Consider the following 23836-nt stretch of genomic DNA (forward strand, 5'->3'; position numbering starts at 1 on the left):
ATAATAGGACTCTAGCATTGATGTAGTAAGTTTTTTTTTTTCACCAGATCAAGCCAGTAATTTTAAAGTTGACCAAATTAATGGAACTTTAGCGTACCATGTGGATTGTATTGTAGCTTGTTCATTTAATGGTTACCTTAATGTGTAGATCAAAACGTTGAGTGATTATTTTGATTTATTTTAAACTGAAGTTTTACTTTAACACATTTTATAATGAATGCTGATCACCATGTAACCATGAAGGAAAGGATTATGGAAGAATAATTTTGATGAATTCTGATGGCAGATGAAATAGCTGAATAACTAAGTGATCATTTTGCAAGGATATATCACCCAGGCAAAGATATTGTAGTAATGAGAAACCCAAAGGCTGATGTGGAAATAGCAATGCTTAGGATATTACCAAACCTTGATGTGAATACAACTATAGGATTGAATAATATATCAACTTCAGTATTGCAAGAAGGTGCTGTGGAATTAGCAATGCCCTAGACAACATTCTTTAATTTAATTCTCAGTTCTAGGTTAGTCTCAAGGGGGGAGTGGAAAGAGGAGGAAATAGTTCCACTGCATAAAGGAGGTACTTCAAGGCTGCAGTAGCGAATTATCAACCAACCAACCAACCAGCATCTCAGGAGTGGTGGTGGTCAAGTTATTGGAGAAGTTGGCTAAGGAAAAATCGAGGAATGGGTAGAGCAATGGGATAATATATCAGAGACAGTTTTGTGAAGAGTAGATCATGTGCTTCAGTAACTTACTCGCATTTCAAATTATAATTTGAAATAATGATAATTATTTCAAATATTTATCTAATGTTGTTAGCATTTACCAATATATTTAATTACAAGATAACATGACAGAAATTGATCTTTAGCCACATGAGAAACAAAATTTTAGCTATGATGTCATGATTTCCCCTCCCTCCCACAGGTCAGGTTAGCAAGTTATTAAATTTTGACCTAATTAGTGATTGGGCATACTCTGTGGATTGTTTACCTTGCCTTTTTTTGTATACAATATACCAGGGGTGGCCACAACATGGCTCATGAGCTGCATGCGGCTCGCGTCCGCACGTCACGTGGTTCTTCACAATCTACCAGGAAAAAATAAACAAAAAGAGAAGAAGAGACAACAAAAGAAGAGGAACAAAGTAAAAAAAAATAAAAAAAAAAAAGAGAGAGAAAAACAGGGTTAATAACAATTACTGCAATAAAAAAGTTTAATTCGAAACACATTAAATGAAGTTTACTTTGAACAATTAGAATAATTTCAAAACACAATACTCTTAGTCTTATTTATTAGTAGAGGCCTTCCTCGTATCCATTTTCTTAGTAAGCTCCTTAAAATTAGGTGCGTAATTAGTCAAAACGGTTCTTACAAGCTCGTTACAACCCTCATACCATCGCATCAGTCAAAGGTTGTAGCTTTTTTAAGTCTTATCGGAATTATTTTGGCTCCAAAGGGACGTGTAGTTGGCTACCTCTGCAATATATGCTACTCCAGGAATAACATTAATATGAGGGTCAAAACATTACATTATGAGAGGAATCTTTATATGGTCTTTTTCATTTAAAGGCGAGTTAGCTGATCTCATATGGAGGTAGCAGGGTTTTTCCCTCCTGGAAACTCAGGTTTTTCATCCTGCTAACAGCAAATCAGCCTTCAGAACACATGCAATTTATAGACAAAAAATACTGTTGGTGGTGGTGGTGATGGGCAGTAGATGGCATTCATGGTAGTTGCGTATAGTAGGAGAATTACGTAGTAGGGGAGATAATTTAATCTAAGTAGCAGAGTGGAGTAGAGTGTCCTCCCATGATGAGTCCTTGAACTCCTTGGAGGTGTTAATAATAATAATAATACAACATTGAGCATTTACTGATCTTGGTTTATATTAAATTATTAGTCGAACATGGTAATAGTCTCCATAATTTTACAAAATGAAATCAGAGGTCTGAAGTTCAGAGGGCACATTGTTTAGTCTTTGCAGGCAATGCAAAAACACACTGCTGATCATCAGGAGGTGGCTGGCTGTGCCACAGTATAAAGCATCATCAGATCACATGGACTACTGTGCACAAATTTGGTCATCTAGTTTCCATGCTGATGTGGAAACTCTGGAGTAAGTCCAGAGATGAGTGCCTAAGATAGCATCAGAATTTAGGAATGTTGCTTAAGGAGAAAGGTTGAGGAAATAAATTGCAGAATTTAGTTGGAAGATGAGAGAGAGGTGATATGATAGAGGCATTTAAGTTGGTGAGGAGATTTCACAGAATTAATATAAAAGGGTTTATTACAAATAATGGAGAGTTAGAACAAGAGGCCATCTCCAGAAGTTATGTGAAGGTGTGTGGTGAAGTGAGGAGTAGACTTTTTACATGGAGAGTGGTGGATGAGTGGAATGCATTGCTCTTAACGCCATGGAGGTTTGCTATAATAATAATAATAACATTTTATTGAAGATAAATTCTAAAAGTACCAAGTAACCTAAAAGACAAACATACTTTTAATTAAAAAAAAAAGACTTGTTACATTTATGATTTCATTTGTCATTTTATTTCCTTAAATATCTTTTATATGCTTTTTTTTTTCAAAATATGTTCTGAATAGTTTTTGAAATGCAAAATGATTTTGAAATTTTACCAATCATATATAGTTGTTTAGTATACTCAAGTGTTTATTATACTATACAGACTTCATTAATAGTTACACTGTTTTGAATTATGCAGGCTTACCTTAGTAAAACAGACTGAGTATAACAAAAAGATAGGTTAGAGCTTTTATTTATGTATTCAGTCAGCAATAGCAGAAAACAAGCAACTTCATACACAAGAGACAAGAACAGATATGAGGGGTAAACACAAATTCCTTTCCATCAGAAATGCTGAACTGATCAAGTCCTTGCAACGTCATTATTAGAGCATTAACTCCACTTTATTATCCAAAATTCCTAAACTATTTTCTTTCACATACATTTCAGAAAATAAATTGCACAATCTTTATTCGTATTGAAACATCATAATGTGATAGAAATAAAGTATGCTAATAAAATGTCTTGTCTGCTATCTTTCAATGCCTATATGATTACCTCTGATGAAAATATACAATCTTTGTAAACATACTAGCTTTAGTTACCTATGTATGAGTGAACAGGGAAGGGGGGGCACTGCCTAAAAAAATTAATGACTCTGAATAATCAGGAGTCCAACCATCAGTAGCCATTTCTAAATGACTATCTATGGTATATCTGTACACAGATTTTGTTTTCAAGATATACTAACAAGAAAGCTTTTTTGTACATCATTCCACAAAACAAAAGTATAAAAAGCACTACCTATCTATGTATCTTTATGTTTACAAACACAGCCATCTAACCAAGTTCTGTACATTATTTGCCTGGACTGTGTACAGGAAATGTTACACCAAAAGAGAAACAAATTCTATCTATTAATTCCAGTGAAAAAACCTGTATAGCAAGTACAGTTTGGAAGAAACAATTTATCACTAGAGTACTGAGCAATAGCTCCTTACTGTACAAACCTGTAGTATTGAAGGATGTCAACACACATCCCTAACAAAATAATCATTTACAAAACTCACAAAATTAGATGAATTCTTTTTTGTAATACACTGTGATTTATCTCTCTGAAAACCAACTCTACTGCTCTACATCACGTTCAACACATACATGGCAATAGTAATGGCTTTATAGGATACAAATACACTAATTTCAACAACACATGGAAGAAACAGATGACCCCTGTTTAACAAGTTCATTGTAAAACCAACACAGAAGCTTAGCAGATTGCAGTAACAGTGCATATTCAGTGCTGTTACAACAGTAACAAGAGATGGAACATCAGCAACATCTAATACTACTGCTATATCTATTCTACTTGTTTAGCGCTTCAAGAGCAAAATGCAGTCTAGAGCTATTTTGTGCACCTTTCTCTGAAAAACAATGAAAGGCCTCTGGTTATTGTGTTAGACATATAGGTATTGCTTTGGCTTCTAGCTCTCTAGCTGAGGCCATATTCATTACACAGCGCATGTGTGCACATGCAAAAACACATAGAGAGACACATGCACGCACATTTACATGCATGTGCACACACACACACACACACATACACACACACACACACACACACACACACACACACACACACACACACACACACACACACACACACACACACACACACACACACACACACACACAGTCGTTGCAAAGAAGTTAATCAGCAATAAATGTACAACAATAAATATTACTGTACACTTCTGATTTCAAGTTAGTTAACAGAAGAAAAGCTAGCACATTCGCTCCTTAGAAGGCATTGGCTAAATCGATCTCTAAAGAAACTGTCATACAAAAACAACAAATAGAACTCATGGGTAACTTGTAAATACATTTACCTTATTGCCTCAAATAAATTTGTTCTTACTTTTTTTTTATTCCCATATTACTGTAGAAAAATTTTAAAAGCACTTCCTGAAAAGTGTATCACAAGGCATACAAAGTCATTGCCATAAACAAGCAATCACAAGGAATAACAGAAACCAAATTATGCTTTATAAAACTATTTCACTACCTCTGGGTATTCTGCTCACTAAGCTGATGAGCTTAACTATCAATGGAGGCCATACAAAATCAGAAGTGTACTTTTTTCTGATTTCTATAATAAACATACATTCACCTCCATTCAGTAAACATACTGTGAGATGCCTAATGCTAGTTGCCATAGAACTGAAGTATACAATCTATCATTTTCATTTCAAAACACACGCACGCACACACACACACAAGGAAGCTGAAATGCAGTATTGGGTTGTGATTACTGTTTTATTACAACTGTACAGAGTCAAAGAAGATATTCTTTACTATTGCTCTGGTAGAGAACCACTTATGTTTAATATAGTACAGTAGTCTCTGTTTACTGTGACAGTGATTATTCACAGATACATGCATAAGTACATTACAAGACATATACATATGGAGATGTGCTCAAAATACAGTACATTATTACAACCATGCACAGTGTGTGCATGTGTGTGCACGCACACACACACACACGTGGAGAGAAAGAGTGAGGAAGAGCAGCAGCAGCACTGCTGCTACTGAGAAATGGGGCAACATTTTCATGGAAGTGTCTTATTAGGAACCAGGGTCAAACTTTACAATTTGTTAAAGGTATATAACATGGTTAAAATACCAGACTATAAATGTCTGGTTAGAAAAAAAAAAATGGATACTGCTTAAATAACGTCTTATAAATGACACATATTGTATACATATCTGAATGAAAAAACTCATCAAAATGTGATTAAAGGCATGCATAAAAAATATCACAAGAAAAATATAAAACAAAGTCATAAGACTGACACTGGAATTTTATATACATGAAAAAATACCAACGGAAGTCTTTTTCACTCTACATACATACATACATAAATTAGTGTTTACATTATCTAAAACAACTTTATACACCTAAATCCATGGAAAGAATATCACAAAGCATGATATTCTAGTATGTTGTTTTAACATTGAAAACTGAAACAGCTTCTTGCACTGTAAAATAGAGAAGAAAGGCATATTTTTAAATATGCATGTAGGGTTGCATGTATGCATGCACACACACACACACACACACACACGTATGTTGTGTTCACATTTTTTACTTTTCATTTGATAAAAAATTGATAAAAAATCAAACAATATGAAATACATGAAATAAGATTCATAAAATATAGATAATTTTGGAAATGTGAGATTAACAGACAAAAGACTTTTTTTTTAACCTTTATCACATATAATACTGATTATGCATAATCACCAATCTTTATTATTTGATATATAATATACCTAATTAAGATATGATTATGTAGGAAGCATTAGTGACTTTTATTACTGTTTATATATACTTTGGGTGTGTGTGTGTGTGTGTGTGCACGTATGTGTGTATATCTTTGTGTATAACCCATAATATTACATATTAGATAAACAATGATATGAACTTTTTATTTGTATGTGAAAAGAAATTATTATTATTATTATTACAAAAGAATACAAAAGCTTTGGCTTTCAAACAATATTAGTAACTATCAGTATGATATTACAAGTTTATTTAGAATACCTCTCAAATGTTTTCAGTTCATAGTTTAAAATTAAATGCTTTTGATATAAAAGAGCCAAACTAAACTGAACTATCCATGTAATTCAGTCTCATTTGATCTGCTTCAATGTCAGTTAAAGTGTTTTTAAAGTAGCATCTAATTCTCTAATCAGATTGTTTATTGTTAATAGTACAGTTGATTCTGTACAATTGATAATAGTACAATTGATGAACATGTTCGTCAATTACTATAATGTCATAAATGTTATTATTATTATAAGGGGCAAAATTTATGATTTTATAAATAAAAAGTCTGTATGCTCAGGGTGACCAGACATTCTATTTTTAAGTTTTTCCTCAGGTGTAATACAGCAGGAGAAAAAACTTGAAAAGATGAGGACTATTTTAAATGCAATCATTGTTATGATGGTCAGATGGTCCATATTTTATATTTAAAAAAAAAAGCTATAAAATATTATTTAATTTGCAAATGCTTCTGAATATAGCTAGCCATTAAACGGACAGTTCCTGGAAGTACAGAGAACTTACAATATGCTGCACATTGCAACATCAAATATGAATATCATGAAAGTGAAGCAATTAATGAAAATTAACAAAGCCATTTTTGCATGTCACACTGTCTCATCAATTTCCACATTTTTGCACAAAATCTGAATCCATCATTATTTTATTGTTATTATTTTTTTGTTACTGTGTATAGTATCATTACATATTCCATCACTTAATGGAAATATGCTTTCACACTATTTTTGCTGATAGTATCCAACATGTCTTCTGGAATTTGAAAATAAGTCACCCATAGGAAAAGGATTTATTGATAAAGCATGCTTATGAAAATACCAAATACTATATATATATATATATATATATATATTAATTTTAATGTTATTTTGAAACATTTAAGCTTAAATGAAGCAGCAGCTAAATTTAAATTAGGATAATTTTTTTGCTGGTTTGCCTATAATATAAAATAAGTAAGATGCTTTATGATAACACTGTTTAATTACTAATTATGATAATATTCCTAAACTGTAATGGGAATTAAATTAATTGATGGTAATTTTACATATGACTTTGATTAGTGGATAAATACTCAATATTCAGTTTCGATATGACCTGTGATCACTGGCAGTCAGTAGAGCTGACTAGCAAACTATGATAATATACATTTTTCAAGGCAGTGTTTGTAAAATAAATACATGAATGCCAAAAACAACCCTCTTTTTTTTTTTGATCAGATATTTGATCAGACAGTTTATAAACTATTCAGAATAAGAACAGTTTCATAAATAGCAATGGTGTCGATAGGTGATGTAGTGGGAGCATACCTATATTGATGCATGGATTAAGAATATGTTAAAATAAGAATAAGATGATTAATGCATATTCAGATGGAAATATTAACAAATGAGGAAGCACAAGCTATTGTAAATAACTATTAGACTTATGAAGTGCATTATTTATAATATGTATACAATAAAAACAAACCAGCCAATGAAGTTAGGTGCCAACTATCATCAAACTTAGTAATCTTCTAGAAATTCCATGAGTATAATGATTGAATATAGAATGAACTGTACTTGATGTATAACAGACTGATAGTCAAGCATTAAAGGATTTTATGAAAGGCATGCAAGTGGTAAGAATTGATAGTGCTGCTTTGAGACTATCCCATTGATGGCACAGCATATATGACAGTGGGAACAGGCTTGTTGTATTCAGGTCAAGCGCAGAACATAAGTGGCCAAACCAGTCCTAGATGTTTCTTGGTTATTTAATCTTCTGTATCTATCTGTAAACCATATATTATTATTATTATTATTATTATTATTATAAGAGCTGTATATTATTTTATGCATATTATTCAGTTACAAAAAATTAGCACTCACTGTAGCAAACTTGCATAACAAAGCGTAGATTGTTATACCAAAAGGTTTGCTATTGTTTTATTTAGAATGAATTTGTTACACTAAGAATTGGCTTATTATGAAATGCTGTTACATCTATGGGATTCATTCCAAAATACTAAAATTCAATTTGCTAATTTAATATATAGCTTGAACAAAAATGACTGATGTATATATAACATATTAAGCAATACAGAACATAAAGACATATTAGTAATAATCTTTTGGATATGCACCTTTACAGGCCCTTACTGATTACTGATATCAGTTAGTAAGAATGCCAATGTAAAGAAACAATGTAAATCACATGTTTTCCCACACATTTATGTTTAAGGATGAGATATGTTCCTAAGATTAAATTAAATATGGAGATTTGTAAAACTAAGCAAAACTTGTTAATGATTTAACTAATTATTAGAAACAAAAAAAATAAAGAAATCCATATTATTATCAACAACATAACATAGCACCTCCAAGGAAGAATAAAGTGGATAAGAAAGTGGCTGGTATGGAGGGGCAAAATCGAGGTGAAAACAGGTGACTAGTGGTGTGCTACAAGGTTTAGTGCTGGGACTATTGCTGTTTAATGATTTATATAAATGATATAGGAAATAATCTGAAAGGAAATATTCAGTTGTTTGCTGATGATGTGAAATTAGGTAGAGTAATAGTCAATCAAGGCAATGTGGAGAGCTTGCAGGACGATTTAAATAGGGTGTCAGTTTAATGTCGAGAAATGTCAACTTATGCACTTTGGGATAAATAGATTACAAGCTGTTTATCACATTGATGGCACTGTACTCCAGCAGATAGATGAAACTAGAGATTTAGGGATGGTGATAGACAGAGAGTTAAAGTTTAGAGGACATATTGCTAAGGTTGCTAAGGTAGCACATAAGATTACTTGGCTAGTAAAGAACACATTAACAAGTAGAGATAAGGAAGTTGTAATGCCTCTTTATATGGTCTTGATACGCTCACATCTGGATTACTGCGCTCATGTCTGTCCCCTGGGTTTCTTGGTGATGTGGAAGAGATGGAGAGGATTCAGAGGCAAGTGACCAAGATGGTGAGTGGCCTGTGAGGAGAGATTGAAGGTGTATGTGGATTGCAGAAGTTGGTTAATAGGAGAAAAAGAAGGGATACAATATAAACATTTAAGTTGCTTAAAGGGTTTTTATATGATAGATGCAAGGGAAATGTTTCCACATTTGGCTAGAGGGACCAGAACAAGGGGTCATCCCTGGAAGATGTATAAAGGTGTGGTCAGTAGGGGTGGGAGGACCTAGATTTTTTGCTTGGAGAGTGGTGAATGAGTGGAATGGGTTGCCACAGTCAGTTGTGCTTTTTCTGTTAATGGGTTCAAGGAGAGGTATCATAGATTGTGTGGATAGATTGGGTCTCCCGCGATGAGTCTTCAGACTCTATGGAGGTGCCTATATAATAATAATAAGTCACAAAAGCAGTTGATGAGGGTGAAAGGCATACACTTCCTTTTTTTCAAAAAAATAAAAACTTGCAAGGGCATTTTCATGAGGTGACACATGATATGATAATGTGGATTGGAGAAGAAGAGCAGTAACAATGAATGAGATGATAGCAAGAATGTGTAAGAAAAGAAGTCTGGAATATATGGATGCATGGAGTACATTTGAGATAGAAGAGAGTTATATGCAAGGGATGAATTACATTTGAATGCTGAGGGGGGGGGGGGTGCAATCATTTGGAGTGACCTGTTGTTTTCTGGGCAAGTGAGTGTATTAGGACAGGAAAACTAGAATAGCACAGGTGTAATAGAGCAGGGATGACCTCATGTGGAGACAGTGGCCTGAGAAATGAGAGGGTGCACATTATATTACAGAGCCAGTGAACTATGAGGGGAGTAATAATGGCTATAAGGATACAACAATGCACTGGTTTTTCTGTATATAAATGCTAGGATCATTAGAAATATAGGGAATGAGTTTGTGGCATTGATTGACTCCGCTTCTCCAAAGAGTGTTAATATCAGTGAAACTTGGTTAGCTGAGGGGGATGTTCCAACAGCAATAGAAATTGAAGGGTATAGCATATCTTGGCAGGATAGGGAGGATTAATGTGGTGAAGTGTTACTCATGATAAAAAATCAATTGTGCCCTCTCAGTGTGATGAATCACAGTGGAGATAACACTAATGCTTTGAGAGTATATGATGCAAGATAGATGTTTATGTGACAAAATATTTAGCGGGAAGTTGCTATAGACCAGGGAATACAGATGGTGATGAGCAGAAATGTTTAGGCAAATCAATATGGCAAGTGATCACTGTGAGGGACTTCAACTATAACAATATAAACTAGGAAGAGGAGAAACATGAACTATTAAGGAACTGAATTTTGGGATTTTTTTGAGGAACAGTTGTCTTAGGCAGAAAGCAGTGGGGAGGACATGAGGATCACAAGTTTTTGATTTGGTCAGAGCATCAAGGGGATCTGATTGTGACTAAGATGTCATACTTGTCCACACATTGGTGAGAATGATCATGTAGTCCTGACTTGGAGGATGAAAAACATGTAGAGTTATTAATGCAGAAGAAAGTAATCTGGCATTATAACACGACAACTATCATAGACTTAGAAATGTGCTTGCAGCAGTAGAGCTCAGGCTAGGACTAGTTTGTAAAGAGAGAAACATTAGAATATAAGAGGAGACTGGCACTGCAATGCAAGGAGAATCCAAAGGATTTTTTTTTTGTTACGTGGCAAGTAGGAGTAAAAATGACAGTGGATGTATTATCATGCTGGGTGGAGATGGGTGACCAAAGCAGATGATAATAAAAGATACTTTTTACAGCAGAGTAAAGCAATGGATGAGGATAAGGCACTGTCGTTTTTTAGATTTTTCCAAGGCATTTTCCAAGACAATATCATTGACATTGAAAAGATTGAACAGTAATGGTCTCAGTACTGAACCCTGTAGAACTCCACTTGTAACCTTCCTACTCCCTGATACTGCTCTCCCACATACAACTCTCTGATATCTCTCACTTGGTGGAACAGCAGGAAGGGGCGATGATGACAAGGGACCATCCCTGGAAGTTACGAAAGGAAACTGTGAGCAAGAGGGTGAGGAGTGGTTTCTTTGCGTGGAGGGTGGTTGACCCATGGAAGGCATTGCCTGATAGAGTGGTGAGAGTAAGAACGGTCAATGAGTTCAAGGAGTGGTATGATAGACTTTGTGTTTCCTAGGAAAAACCTCTAAATGTGATGAATCACAGTGGAGATAACACTAATGCTTTGAGAGTATATGATGCGAGATAGATGATGAGTCTCTTGACTCATCCTCTCCCATGATCACCTCTCATGATGAGTCTCTTGACTCCATGGAGGCATGAATAATAATAATAATAATTTGACAGGATGCCACATGACAAGTTAAGTTGTAACATATGGGTTTGGATATCAGGTATGGTGGATTAGATTAGCAATTGGCTCTCTGGTAGATATCAGAGAGTTGTATGTGGTAGAGCAGTATCAGGGAGTAGGAAGGTTACAAGTGGTTCTACAGGGTTCAGTACTGAGACCATTACTGTTCAATCTTTATGTCAATGATATTGTCATAGAACAACACGGAGATGTTCAGTTCTTTGCAAATGATACGAAGCTTGGGAGAGTTATTAGTAAGAGCACTGATGTTTTGGCTCTTCAAGAGGATTTCAGTAGGCTGGAAAGGTGGACAAACGAATAGACATATCAATTTAATGCAACTAAATGTAAGATTTTAAAATCTAGGATCCACAGATGAGATACTTCATGCTCAATTAGTGGAGTTACACTGGAAGAAGAGGAATGAAGCAAAAGGTCTTGGGGTGATTGTGGATAGAAATTTACAACAACCTTTGCAATATATCATTCACAAGGATATATTGCAAAGGTTGTGAAGACATCTCAGAGAATTGCTGCAATGTTGAGGAGGACATTGACCACAAGATATAAGTGTTGTGGTCCCACTGTATAAAGCTTTGATCAGCCACATCTGCATTTCTGTGCTGAGATCTAGTCACCAGAATTTGAATGGAATCAAGTAACCTTGGAGAGTGTACAGATAACAAAAATGATATTAGGACTGTACAATGTTGATTATAAGGACAGACTGAGGGCATGCAGACTGCAGAGGTTGGTTGATAGAATACAAAGGTTGGAGGGGATATGATTGAGACATTTAAGCTACCTTCGGTAGCTTAAATGTATCAATCATATCCCTTCCAACATATCCCCTCAATCATACCCCCTCCAAGGTAGGTGTGAAATGGACGAATGTAGAGATTAAGCATGCGATACAGAGAAAAAGGGCATTATGGAGGCAGCATAAGAGATGTGGAAATAACCAATTCCATGAGGATTACAAAGACCAGGCAAAGCAGGTCACTTGGTTAGTAAGGGTGGCAAAAGTGAGGTATGAACAGCAGTTAGCTAATGAAGCAAAAACAATCCTAGGGAGTTCTTACGATATGTAGCCAGCAAAAAAAAAAAAAAAAGAAATGATTATGAAAGGATGACACTGATTGGAGAAAATGGTATAAGGACAGCTATTCAGAAGGTATGGTGGTGATACTTATGAGCAGTTCATAAAGGTCTTTCATTCTTGTGAATGTGACTTCATGGAGAGATTGAAAGCAGTTGATGATGGGGAGGAGAGACTGACTGTAAGTGAGCAAGAGGCTCACTTGCTCACTTACAGTCAGTAAGTGACTAAGTATGGGGAGTTGAGCAAACTTGATGTTAATAAGGCTGTGGGACTTGATAATATATCGCCACGTATTTTAAAGGAATGTGCCAGGGAGGTGACATCTGCCTTGACATATTTTTTTTTAATACGAGTCTTGCACTGGGTCAAGTTCCTAAGGAGGGCAAGATGGTGCTGCTTCATAAGGGAGGTGATAGAACTCAAGCATCAAATTATAGGGCTATCTGTGTGCCAGGTGTTGTGGTTAAGTTGTTGGAGAAGATGGTGAGAACTAGGATCCAGAATTGGGTTGACAACAATGGCATTATCTTTGATGGACAGCACATGGATTTGCTAAAGGGAGGTCTTTTAATAATATACTTTTAATATAATATAATACGTTATGGGAGATTTAACTACAGTAGTATAAATTGGGGAGAGTAGCAATAAGGGAATGGAATTTCTAGAATTCTTGAGGGACAAATGTCTTAGGCAACATGTAATAGAGGGAACAAGAGTTTTGGATTTGGTTATAGCATCAGAAGAGTTGATAATAACCGAGATGACATCTCTCCCACCAGTTGGAGAGAGTGACCATATGGTTTTGACTTGGAAAATGAATAGACATGCAGGAGTATCAAAGAGACGGGAACGTATGTGGAATTATAAAGCAGGTGATTATAATAGTCTAAGAGACGTCAACTTGGGGAAGTTTCATGGAGGGAGGAATTGGAAGGACGCGATATCATTAGTGCGTGGAAAATTATGAAAGAATATTTGTTAGCAGCAATGGCAAGTTGTATACCACGAGTGAACAAGAGGCCACAATTTGGAGTAAAGTGGATGACAAACAATTAAACAGGAATTGCATGCGAAAAAGAGGCTATGGAAGAGATATAAGGAGACGGTGAAGAGAAGATGCATGAAGAGTATAAGACACAGGTCAGAAGAGTGACTAGTATGGTAAGGAAGACGAAACTGGAATATGAGAGGAGATTGGCCCTATGATCCAAAGAAAATCCTAGGGAATATTTTAGATATGTGGCCAGTAGGAGAAGAAATGACTGTGGAAGAATGATATTGTGGGATAAAATGGGAATAGAGTGACTTATGCAGAGAACATAGTGGAATTGTTCAATGAACACTTTATTGGAGTATTTCATCCTGGAGGAGTAAATTTTAATACTAGAGGGATAGGGCAGGTTCGAAGTTTAGAGGTACAGGAGGAGAGTGTGTTTCAAATACTGAGTACTCTGGATGTCAATAAAGCTGTGGCACTGGATGGTATTTCACCACGAGTTTTGAGAGAACGTGCTAGGGAACTGACAGAGCCTTTGACCTGGCTTTTCAATGAAAGTCTGGCTGCAGGAAAGGTGCCGATGGAATGGAAGGAAGGTAAGAGAAGGTAAGGACTTTAAACAGCATTGGGCAGATGAGGGTAATGTTATCCGTGAGAGTCAACATTGATTTGTGAAGGGTTATTCTTGTTTTAGCAGTATGCTAGCCTTTTATGATAAAGTTACAAGAGTATTAGAGGGGGGGAAAGGCATATACTGCCATTTTCTTAGGCTTAGCAAAGGCATTTGTCAGGGTGCCACATGATAAGCTGATATTTAAGTTGCAGCACATGGGTCTGGATGTCAGATTGGTCAACTGGATTCAGGATTGGCTGTCCGATAGGTATCAGAGAGTTGTGTATGGTGGGGGAGTTTCAAGGAAGCAGAGGGTTACAAGTGGGGTTCCACAAGGCTCAGTACTGGGATCTATATTGTTTAACCTTTATATCAATGACATTGTCAGTGGATTGCAAGGGGATATTCAGTTGTTTGCGGATGATGCGAAGCTGGGAAGGATTATTAGTAATAGTGCAGATGTGGCAGCCCTGCAAGAGGATTTGAATAAGCTAGATAGATGGGGAAATGAATGGGGGTGTCGGTTTAATGCAGCAAAATGTAAGGTCTTGAGGTTTGGGAAACATCGATGGGACACTGCAAACTCTATGGGAGGAGTTATACTGGAGGAAGTAGAGGAGAAAAGAGATCTGGGGTTGATGATTGATAGAAACCTGAAAGTTAGGGGACATATTACAAAGGTGGTGAAGGTAACACAGAGGATTGCTGCAATAATGAGAAGGATGCTGACCTGCAGAGATAAAACAGTTATCATTTCGTTGTATAAGACCCTGATCACACCATACTTGGACTATTATTCTCAGATTTGGTCCCCAGGATTTGAAGGGGATAAATTAACTTTGGAAAGGGTACAAAGGCGGATAACAAAGATGGTTTCAGGACTGTACAATGATAGTTATGAGGATCGGCTGAGGGAATGTGGACTGCAGTTTGGTAGATAGAAGGAGGAGAGGTGATATGATTGAGACTTTTAAACTGTTGAGAGGTGGTTACAGGGTTGACACTTGGGGAGTTCTTTCACTTGGTTGAACAGTGGGAAGGAGTGATGACAAGAGGCCATCCATGGAAGTTATAAAAGGAAACTGTGAGCAAGAGGGTGCGGAGTGGTTTCTTTGCATGGAGGGTGGTTGAACCATGGCATGCATTGCCTTATGGAGTGGTGAAAATGAGAACGGTCAATGAGTTTAAGGAGTGGTATGATAGACTGTGTTTCTTAGGGGGACCTCCCCTCGATGAGTCTTGATAGATTTTGTGTTTCTTAGGAAGGACCTCCCACGATGAGTCTTTTGACTGCATGGAGGCCTGAATAATAATAATAATATTAAAAATAATATTATTTTTAATAATATACTTACTTATTATCATAAGGTGATGGCTTCCTTGGACAGAGGAGAGGGATATACAGTAATATACTTAGATTTCACAAAGGCTTTTGATAGATTACTGCACGATAAGTTGATAGTCAAACTAGAGCAGGTGGGGTTGGATATTAGATTAGTGCATTGGATCGGAGACTGTCTATCTGATAGGCATCAGCAAGTTGTGTATGGGGGAGCAATATCCCGGAACAGGAAAGTCTAGAGATGTACCTCAAGGGTCTATTTTAGAGGCCATTACTTTTTAGCTTGTATGTTAATATGATATTGGCAAAGATCTGGATGGAGATATTCAGTTGTTTGCAGATGATGCAAAGTTGGGATGAACTGTGAAGAGCAGAGAAGAAGTGGCCTTACAAGAAGACTCGAATAATTTTGAGTGAATGGGCACAGGAATGGGGATTTGACTTCAATGTTGCAAAATGTAAGGTTTTAAAATTTGGGAAACAAAGATGGGATGTAGAATTTATGCTTGGTGGGGATATATTGTCAGAGGTGGAGGAAATAAGATCTTTGGGTGATAGTGGATAAGGATCTGAAATTTATGGGCCACATTGCCAAAATTGTGAGGACAACAGAAAGACTCCTGAGAATGATGCAGAGGACACCGACTTGTAGAAGTAGGGAGATTCTTGTTCCATTGTATAAGGTGTTGATTAGGCCACACATGGACTATTGTGCCCAGATTTGGTCACCTGGTTTTCAGAAGGACAAAGAGTTGTTGAAAAGGGTCCAGAGGTGACTGACTAAGGTAGTTTCTAACCTCTGGAATGTCAAATATGAGGAAAGGTTGAGAAGATGCAATTTACAGAGTCTAGTAGATAAGTGGAAGAGGGGAGATATGATAGAGACTTAAAAGCTAGTAAGGGGTTGTTATAGGATCAATGTTGTAGGATTAGTTGAGTTGGAGAGGTTCTACAGAAAACAGTGGGGGATTAGGGAGAACCAGAGGTCATCCCTGGAAATTGTATAAGGAGGGTGTGAGCAGGGGAGTGAGAAGACGATTTTTTGCATGCTGAGTCACAAATGATAGGAATGCCTTGCCTGAGAGTGTGGTGTCTGCAGAGAATTTGAGTGTGTTTAAGGTGTGGTATGATGAGCTGCATGTATGATAAAAGAGACCGCCTAGATGAGTCTTTGACTCCGTGGAGTAATAATAATAATAATATGGTGGAATGAGGAGAAGGAGCAAGGACAACAGTCCATCCCTGGAAGGTGAGCAAAAGAGTAAGAAGCAAGTTTGTTGCACGGAGAGTGGAAGGAGCATCAAATTCATTGCCTGGGAGGGTGGTGAATGTGCAGACAATCGATGAGTTTAAGGAATGGCATACCTTGTGTTGACCTCCCACAATGGGTCTTGTGACTCCATGGAGGCCAGGAAAATAATAATACTAATAATAAGTTGATAGGGGATTATATATTAGGTTAGTGAACTAGATTGGAATTTGCTGTTTGATAGATATCAGAGAGAGGCATGTATGGGAGAGCAGTATCAAAGACAAAGGAAGTCACAAGTTGGTTTCCACTGGAATCAATAAAGGGACTTTTGCTTTTTAACCTTCGTGTCATTGATATTGTCACTGAACTGCAGGGGGATAGTTATTTGAAAAAATATATGAATCTTGGAAGAGTTATCAGTAATAGTGCCAGGGTGGTAGTAAATGTGGAGGATTTAAATAAGCTGGAAATATTAGGGATGTTAGAAGGACTCTGCAGTAGAGATAAAAGGATGGCAATTCTGTAGAAAGCCCTGATAATCCATATCTGGATTTGCTCAGATCTAGTCACCAGGATTTCAATTGGGTAGAGGATAAATTAATCTTGGAGAAGATACAGAGGCATATAACAAAAAGGATATCAGTACTTTACAATATTAATTATAAGGATAGGCTGAAGGCATGCACACTACAGCGTTTTGTGGATACAAGACAAAGGAGATGATATAACTGAAACATAAACTGTTGAAAGATATTGTACAAGATTGCACTGGGGAGTTATAATAATAGATGACTTTAATTATGGAAGTATTGACTGGAAGCAAGAAATATCATATTTGAGTATGGAGATTGAGTTTCTTGAGAAACTCAATCTCCTTACTCAAGAACAATTATCTTATGCAGAATGTAAGTGAGGCAACATGTGGGACTTGAGTGTTAGATTTAATAATATCTCATACAGTGATAATAGTAAATGTCTCCATGATCTGGCGAAAAGACGTACTGTCGAAAAGCTCATGAGAGATCTGTGATTTTTGTTGATTTATTAAGTGTTTTCTTGGATTTAATGGCACCGAAAACTCGTTCACAACAGGGCACTGTCTAAAGCTCAAGTTATTATTGAGGAGAGCATCTGTCCTGATGAACAAAAGTACTGCTGCAGTGATGATGATAATTTATCTGAGGATAAGCTGACATTAGAAATATCTCGATTAAAAGAAATTATTAGAAATCGACTAGGAAGTTGGAAAAATGTTCGACTCAACTTAGGATAAGAAAAAGGATCAGAACAAGAATAGGCAGTAAAATACTGAACTTGGTAATCATAATATTAATAACAAGCTAAGTCAGTTAAAATCTAAGACAAAAGAGGTGATATGGTATGGTGACTCAATCTTAAAATTTGCACTTGCTGAGGGAGTGACCACTTCTAGTTTCCCAGGGGCAAAAATTAAAAATATGGACGACAGATGGCTTTAATGGTAGTGGTGTCGTAGTTGGAGAATTAAGTAGTAGTAGAGAGGTATAGAAGATTTAGCGAAGTAGAGTAGTGTGCCCTCCCACGATGAGTCCTTGGGCTCCCTGGAGGTCACATAATAATAGTAATATAATTTCTTGGCATTTTTAATTTATTCCTAGCCTACAGTGCAATCCTAAAGACAAATCCTATGCTTTGATTAGCAGTACTTCTCCCGTTTTATCATTCCTATCCTTGCATAAGATTCTATTCCCTCATGCATCTTATCCTCAGTTAACCTAGTTTTGCATATGCCAATAACTCTTGGGCACAAATTCAAACCAAAGTTAATGCCACAAAGTCAGAACTACTATTTGTGATACTCTTTGAGTATGTCATTACCTTGAGCTGTCTTGCCAAATGTCCCTTGTCATTGCTATACCATCCCCAGCCATTGTCAAAAGTTTTTCCACTTGATTATACTATAAATTAAAGATGCCAAGAAATTATATTCTTGATTGGTTTAATCCTTTATCTAAGTGTAAGCAAACAAAGTTTGCTCTTCACAAATTGGCAACTCATATATAGAGGCTAATGACTTCACATCAATTGCCTTAGTATCCTATAATGCAAAGCACATATCTTTATGGACATGTATAATGCTATGCATTATGGGAAGGGTCACTACCTAGACTGGTTTCGACTTTTATTGAGGTCTCATCAGTGGGAGCCAGATCCAGAAGTGATAACAAGGTTACTTGTATATGAAAATGACTTCTGCATTACTTCAACCTTGGTATCACTTCTAGGTCTGGCTCCCACTGATGAGACCTCAATAAAAGTCGAAACCAGTCTAGGTAGTGGCCCTTCCCATAATGCATAAGGACATGTGCTTTGCATTATGAGATACTAAGGCAAGTGATATGAAGTCATTAGCCTCTTTGTACAAGTTGCCCAGTTGTGAAGTTACTTCATGCACAAACTTGGTTTGCTTATACTTGGATAAAGGATTAAACCAAGAATATAATTTTTTGACATGTTTAATTTATATCATTCCCCAGACATGCAAATTCCACCTACACTATCTCTCTTTAGTTGCTATATGCTCTATATCACATATTGCAATCTGTTTTGATTACTCTTGTTTCTGTGTTCCTTGTTCTAATCCGCTCCCTCATTCTCGTATGCATTCTATCAATCTGCCCTGCCGTAATTACTTTCTCTCCCTTATACCATTCTCCATATGTCCTGCAACTTGCTTCTCTCTCTCTCTCTCTCTCATTCTTATCCACACTCATTTATCTGTCCTCTGTGTGCTATTCCCTACCCCCTCATTCATACTCATTTATCTATCTCTGTCCATTCTTCCTCCCCCCCTCTCTCTCAACAGCAGTCAATACAAACATCCAACACTAAATCCATTAACTGCAGATATTAATTTGTAGAGTTATTGCAATAATTTTTGGTCTCTGGGTGTAAGGCTGATAATAATATTAATAATTATTATTTGACTAATCACCTACTCCAGTTCCTGAGAAGAGACGAATAATACATGAATTACTGTGTTGTTTGTATGCTTATTTCCATTAAATTTGTTGTGAATAACAAAATTTTATCCATATTGGGAGGTTAAAAAAATTACAAAATCTTTATGCAATGCATGCATGCATTGTGTATATGTTTACTTACCATGATATTTATAACCATTCTTCAGTGATAACCATTAGTGAAAGCTGCAGCAATCAAGGGTCCCTGTAGTGATAAACATTCCATTAGATACAATCAAAGAACATTATGTGTGATATTACAAATACAATTCTGGTATATGCTGCTTATAAATTAATATCTGTGTGAAATGCTTGCTAATGTTTTCCTTACTTGTAATAAAGAACATGAAAAACACATAAAAAAAAATCCAGGGTTGTATGCTTTGTAAATAACTATGAGTCACTATATTTCTGAATGCATTTATTTTTCATTTAGTAATTCATTTTACTATATGATTCATAATAAGAACCTACTAATCAAATGTTAATAACACTGGATTAGTATTAATATTTAGAGACTATGTCAAGTTCCTCTACTAAGATCAATTTTTGTGTTAGCATACTATATTAATAAAATCAACTTGCTAATTATTTTATTATTATCAAGAGACTCATTGTTGGAGGTCCTGCTCTCACATGTCCCACTCTGACCCACTATTATTTGGTTTACTTAATGTTCAAGATCAAAAGAAATACTGGAATGGCATGTTATGCAAAACAAAATGGCATCTGTTTTATGGCAGTTGACTTTCTGGTTTGCTATCACACTTTGCATAGCATGCATATCATTTGTAAAAGATATCAATTTTCTTAAATTGCTATGCTTTTACCTATTATTACCACCCCCAAGACCTCATAGAGTCAAAGACTCATCTGGAGGTTTCAGATGAGTCTCTTTTATCACACACACAGCTCATCATACCGTGTTTTAAATACATTCAAGCTCTTTGCAGACACCACATTCTCAGGCAAGGCATTCCAATCATTCACAACTCTGCATGAAAAAAACCTGTCTCTCACTCCCCTACTCACAGCCTCTTTATACAGTTTCCAGGGATGACCTCTGGTTCTCCCCTGATCTCCCACTATTCTCTGTAAAACTTCTCCAGCATTGATCCTGTTGGAATGTCCCGCTTAACTTACTGTTCCAATTATGATGGTTTGTTAAACTTATTTTTACCTCTTTAAATTCTGTTCTTCTTCGTCAGTTGTTGATTGATGCTCATCTGAATATACGGAAATTTATATTATATTGCACCACCCTATATTCAGATTAGTCCAATTAATATAGAAGAATCAATCATCAACTATATTTATATTATCACTTTATTTTCAGGCTGAGGTTGTTAATAGCATTTAAGGCTTCCGCAAAGGTCCGATTAATTTTATGAGCGGTGATGAAAGAAAAATCAGGCAAACACCAAGTTTAATTCAACAAAAGAAAACATTTAATGTGGAATGGTACAACATAAACATACATGTATAACTATCTGCAAAAAGTTATCCAATTAAAATTTACATAAATACATATTCAGATATTAGTAACTTCTAAGATAGGTTTGTGGATTGTGACTAATGTTGACATTTCTTAATTCTAAAGCTTTAGTATTTCTTTCACATAGTTCTCAGCTCAGTTTAAAGTATTCAGAATAATTACATCCATTAACTATCAAACATTCATTTCTCAGTTCTTAATGCTCAGTCAATCAAGTTGAAGCTTCCAATTAAATTAAAAGTTTAAGCTTCCAAATGGATAAGGAGTGGTTTCTTTGTGTGGAGGGTGGTTGAACCGTGGAATGCATTGCCTGATGGAGTGGTGGGAGCGAGAACGGTCAATGAGTTTAAGGAGTGGTATGATAGACTTTGTGTTTCTTAGAGGAGACCTCCCCTCGATAAGTCTTGACAGACTTTATGTTCTTAGGAAGGACCTTCCACGATGTGTCTTTTGACTCCATGGAGGCCTGAATAATAATAATAATAAAATAATAATGTTACAATAATTAATTTTATGACAGGCTACACTGTATTCTTTCTCAGTCAGCTAACACTTAATAGAACAACATAACACTTATAGCTTCAAGGGGAAAGTACTTCAGTACATCTAACATCCGACCGTTGATTGACATAATACCACAGCTAAGGTCAAAATATATCCAACGGAATTAACTGATATTGCTTCACAAGTCATAGAAAGGACAACTCTTACCGGTTTACCACTTCTAAGCATCAAATTCGCATAGGCACAATTGGATTTCTTATTGACTTTTACTTTATGGCAACACAATTTAAAAGAAATCGTCCAGTATAATAACTGGAAGTTATTATACTGGATATATCTGTGATAACTTACATTATCACAGATATTAGTATAATTGTCTATAAGCTACATATTTCCTAATTTACTGAGGTTGAAAAGGGTGGAGTTTTGGTAGGTTGTTTCATAATTCAGACCACAATCTAGTGCCGATTTCTTTCTCCACATAGCAACAGTCACACAGCCATTCTCATGCATGTCTAGCATTATAAGAATATTGAATGGGATGATCTTTATAACTTTTGTTATTTCCTTGATTAGATTACTGTTTTCAGCCTTCCCACCCAAGATATGTACTGAAGATATCACTGAAGTAATTCTTACTGATATGGAAACATTTATTTCAAACCCCCAATTTAAACTTTGGTTTTTCCATAAGGTGTGCCAAAGCTGCATAATTGAGCATATCATAAGTGGCATTTATCCAAGTCTCATCTTCCTTTACTCTTTCAAAACTGATGCCGAAAGGGCTAAAAACATTGCTTGTCTTCTTATTACACTGATATCCTTCTGTTGCATCATCACCAATTGAAAAAAGACAATCTGCTAGCTTTTTTTTTTTTACTTTTCCTTCAGTTCTTGCTTAGTTGATTTTGGCAAATGTCCTTTACCCCAAACACTCAATCTTTGAATCCAGCACTCAAATTGGATACCAGATTGTCTCCTGGTCCCACACTGGGGCAAGTATCCAGCTGTTGAATACACTATGTGGGATAATATATTGTCATCTGCACTCTATGAAGAGCCTGCTAGTTTCTGTAAATGTTATTGTGAGTTTTTAAATTTCCAGTGATCTTTGAAAGTCAAGAAGTTGTGAAGAGTCACTTCAAGATACTTTGCATTTATTACTATTATTATTATTATAGTCCGTGCAGTTAGCCTAGTAGCTGTGTGCTTTGCAACCATATGCCTGAAGGAGTGGCCTAGGTTCGATTCCCATCAGTGACGTAAGGAGCTGAAGGATCTTCTTCAGCCATAGCCAAGTCAGCTGGTCTTGGGCGTGGAAGTAGAATTTTTCCCCCCAGTTTATCCTGGGGTTTTTCATCCTGCAAAGCAGGCAAAACCAGCCATGAGAACTCAACACTATGGACATAGGATACACTGGGGCATAGGGCTGACCACCTTGTCCTGTGAATGGTTTTAGGTCCGATGATTAATAAACCCTTGACACCACAAGGTAAAAGAGGGAAAAAAAGGAAGATGAGATGAGATTATTATTATTATTATGATTCAGGCATCCATGGAGTCACAAGACTTATTGTGGTAGACCCACCCCAGAAAACACAAAGTCTATCATACCACCTCTCAACTCATTGACTGTTCATGCTCTCACCATTCTATCAGGCAATGCATTACACGGTTCACCCACCCTCCGCACAAAGAAATCACTCCTTATCCTCTTGCACAAGGCTTCCTTTCATAACTTCCAGGGCAGGCCCCTTGTCCTTGCTCCCTCCTCCTTGTTCTACCAAATGAAAAAACTACCAAATGAAAAAACTCCCCAGTGTCAACCCTGTAATTACCTCTAAACAGTTTAAAACTCTCAGTCATATCACTTGTCCTTCTTCCATTTACCAAACTGTAGTCCACATTCCCTCAGCCAATCCTCATAATTAACATTGTACAGTCCTGAAACAATCTTTGTTATTTGCCTCTGCACTCTTTCCATGGTTGGGTTATCCAGTTAAAATCCTGGGAACCAAATACCAAAGCCCTGATCAGACTACACCCGGACAATAGTCCAGGTGTGATCTAATCAGGGCTTTATAC

At 36.2% G+C, this 23836-nt stretch overlaps 1 protein-coding gene across 9 annotated transcripts in view; it reads right to left on the minus strand.

The window, feature by feature from the left end:
• Positions 1-2766: 2766 nt before the first annotated feature.
• The window catches only part of LOC150104491 (RNA-binding protein Musashi homolog Rbp6-like), a 768426-nt gene continuing 747356 nt past the window's right edge, over positions 2767-23836 (minus strand). For all 9 annotated transcript variants that reach the window (XM_090395177.1, XM_090395182.1, XM_090395176.1 and 6 more), the window contains 2 exons: positions 19895-19957; positions 2767-7926 (listed from right to left, as the gene is read on the minus strand). In XM_090395177.1, coding sequence (XP_090251303.1) covers positions 19916-19957 — 42 coding nt within the window. In that variant the 3' untranslated portion in view covers positions 2767-7926; positions 19895-19915. The remainder of the gene's footprint in view (positions 7927-19894; positions 19958-23836) is intronic.

The sequence above is a fragment of the Typopeltis vanoorti genome, chromosome 7 (genome assembly GCF_054136105.1).
Source record: "Typopeltis vanoorti isolate ZY-2024b chromosome 7, IOZ_Tvanoo_1.0, whole genome shotgun sequence".
NCBI lineage: Eukaryota > Metazoa > Arthropoda > Arachnida > Uropygi > Thelyphonidae > Typopeltis > Typopeltis vanoorti.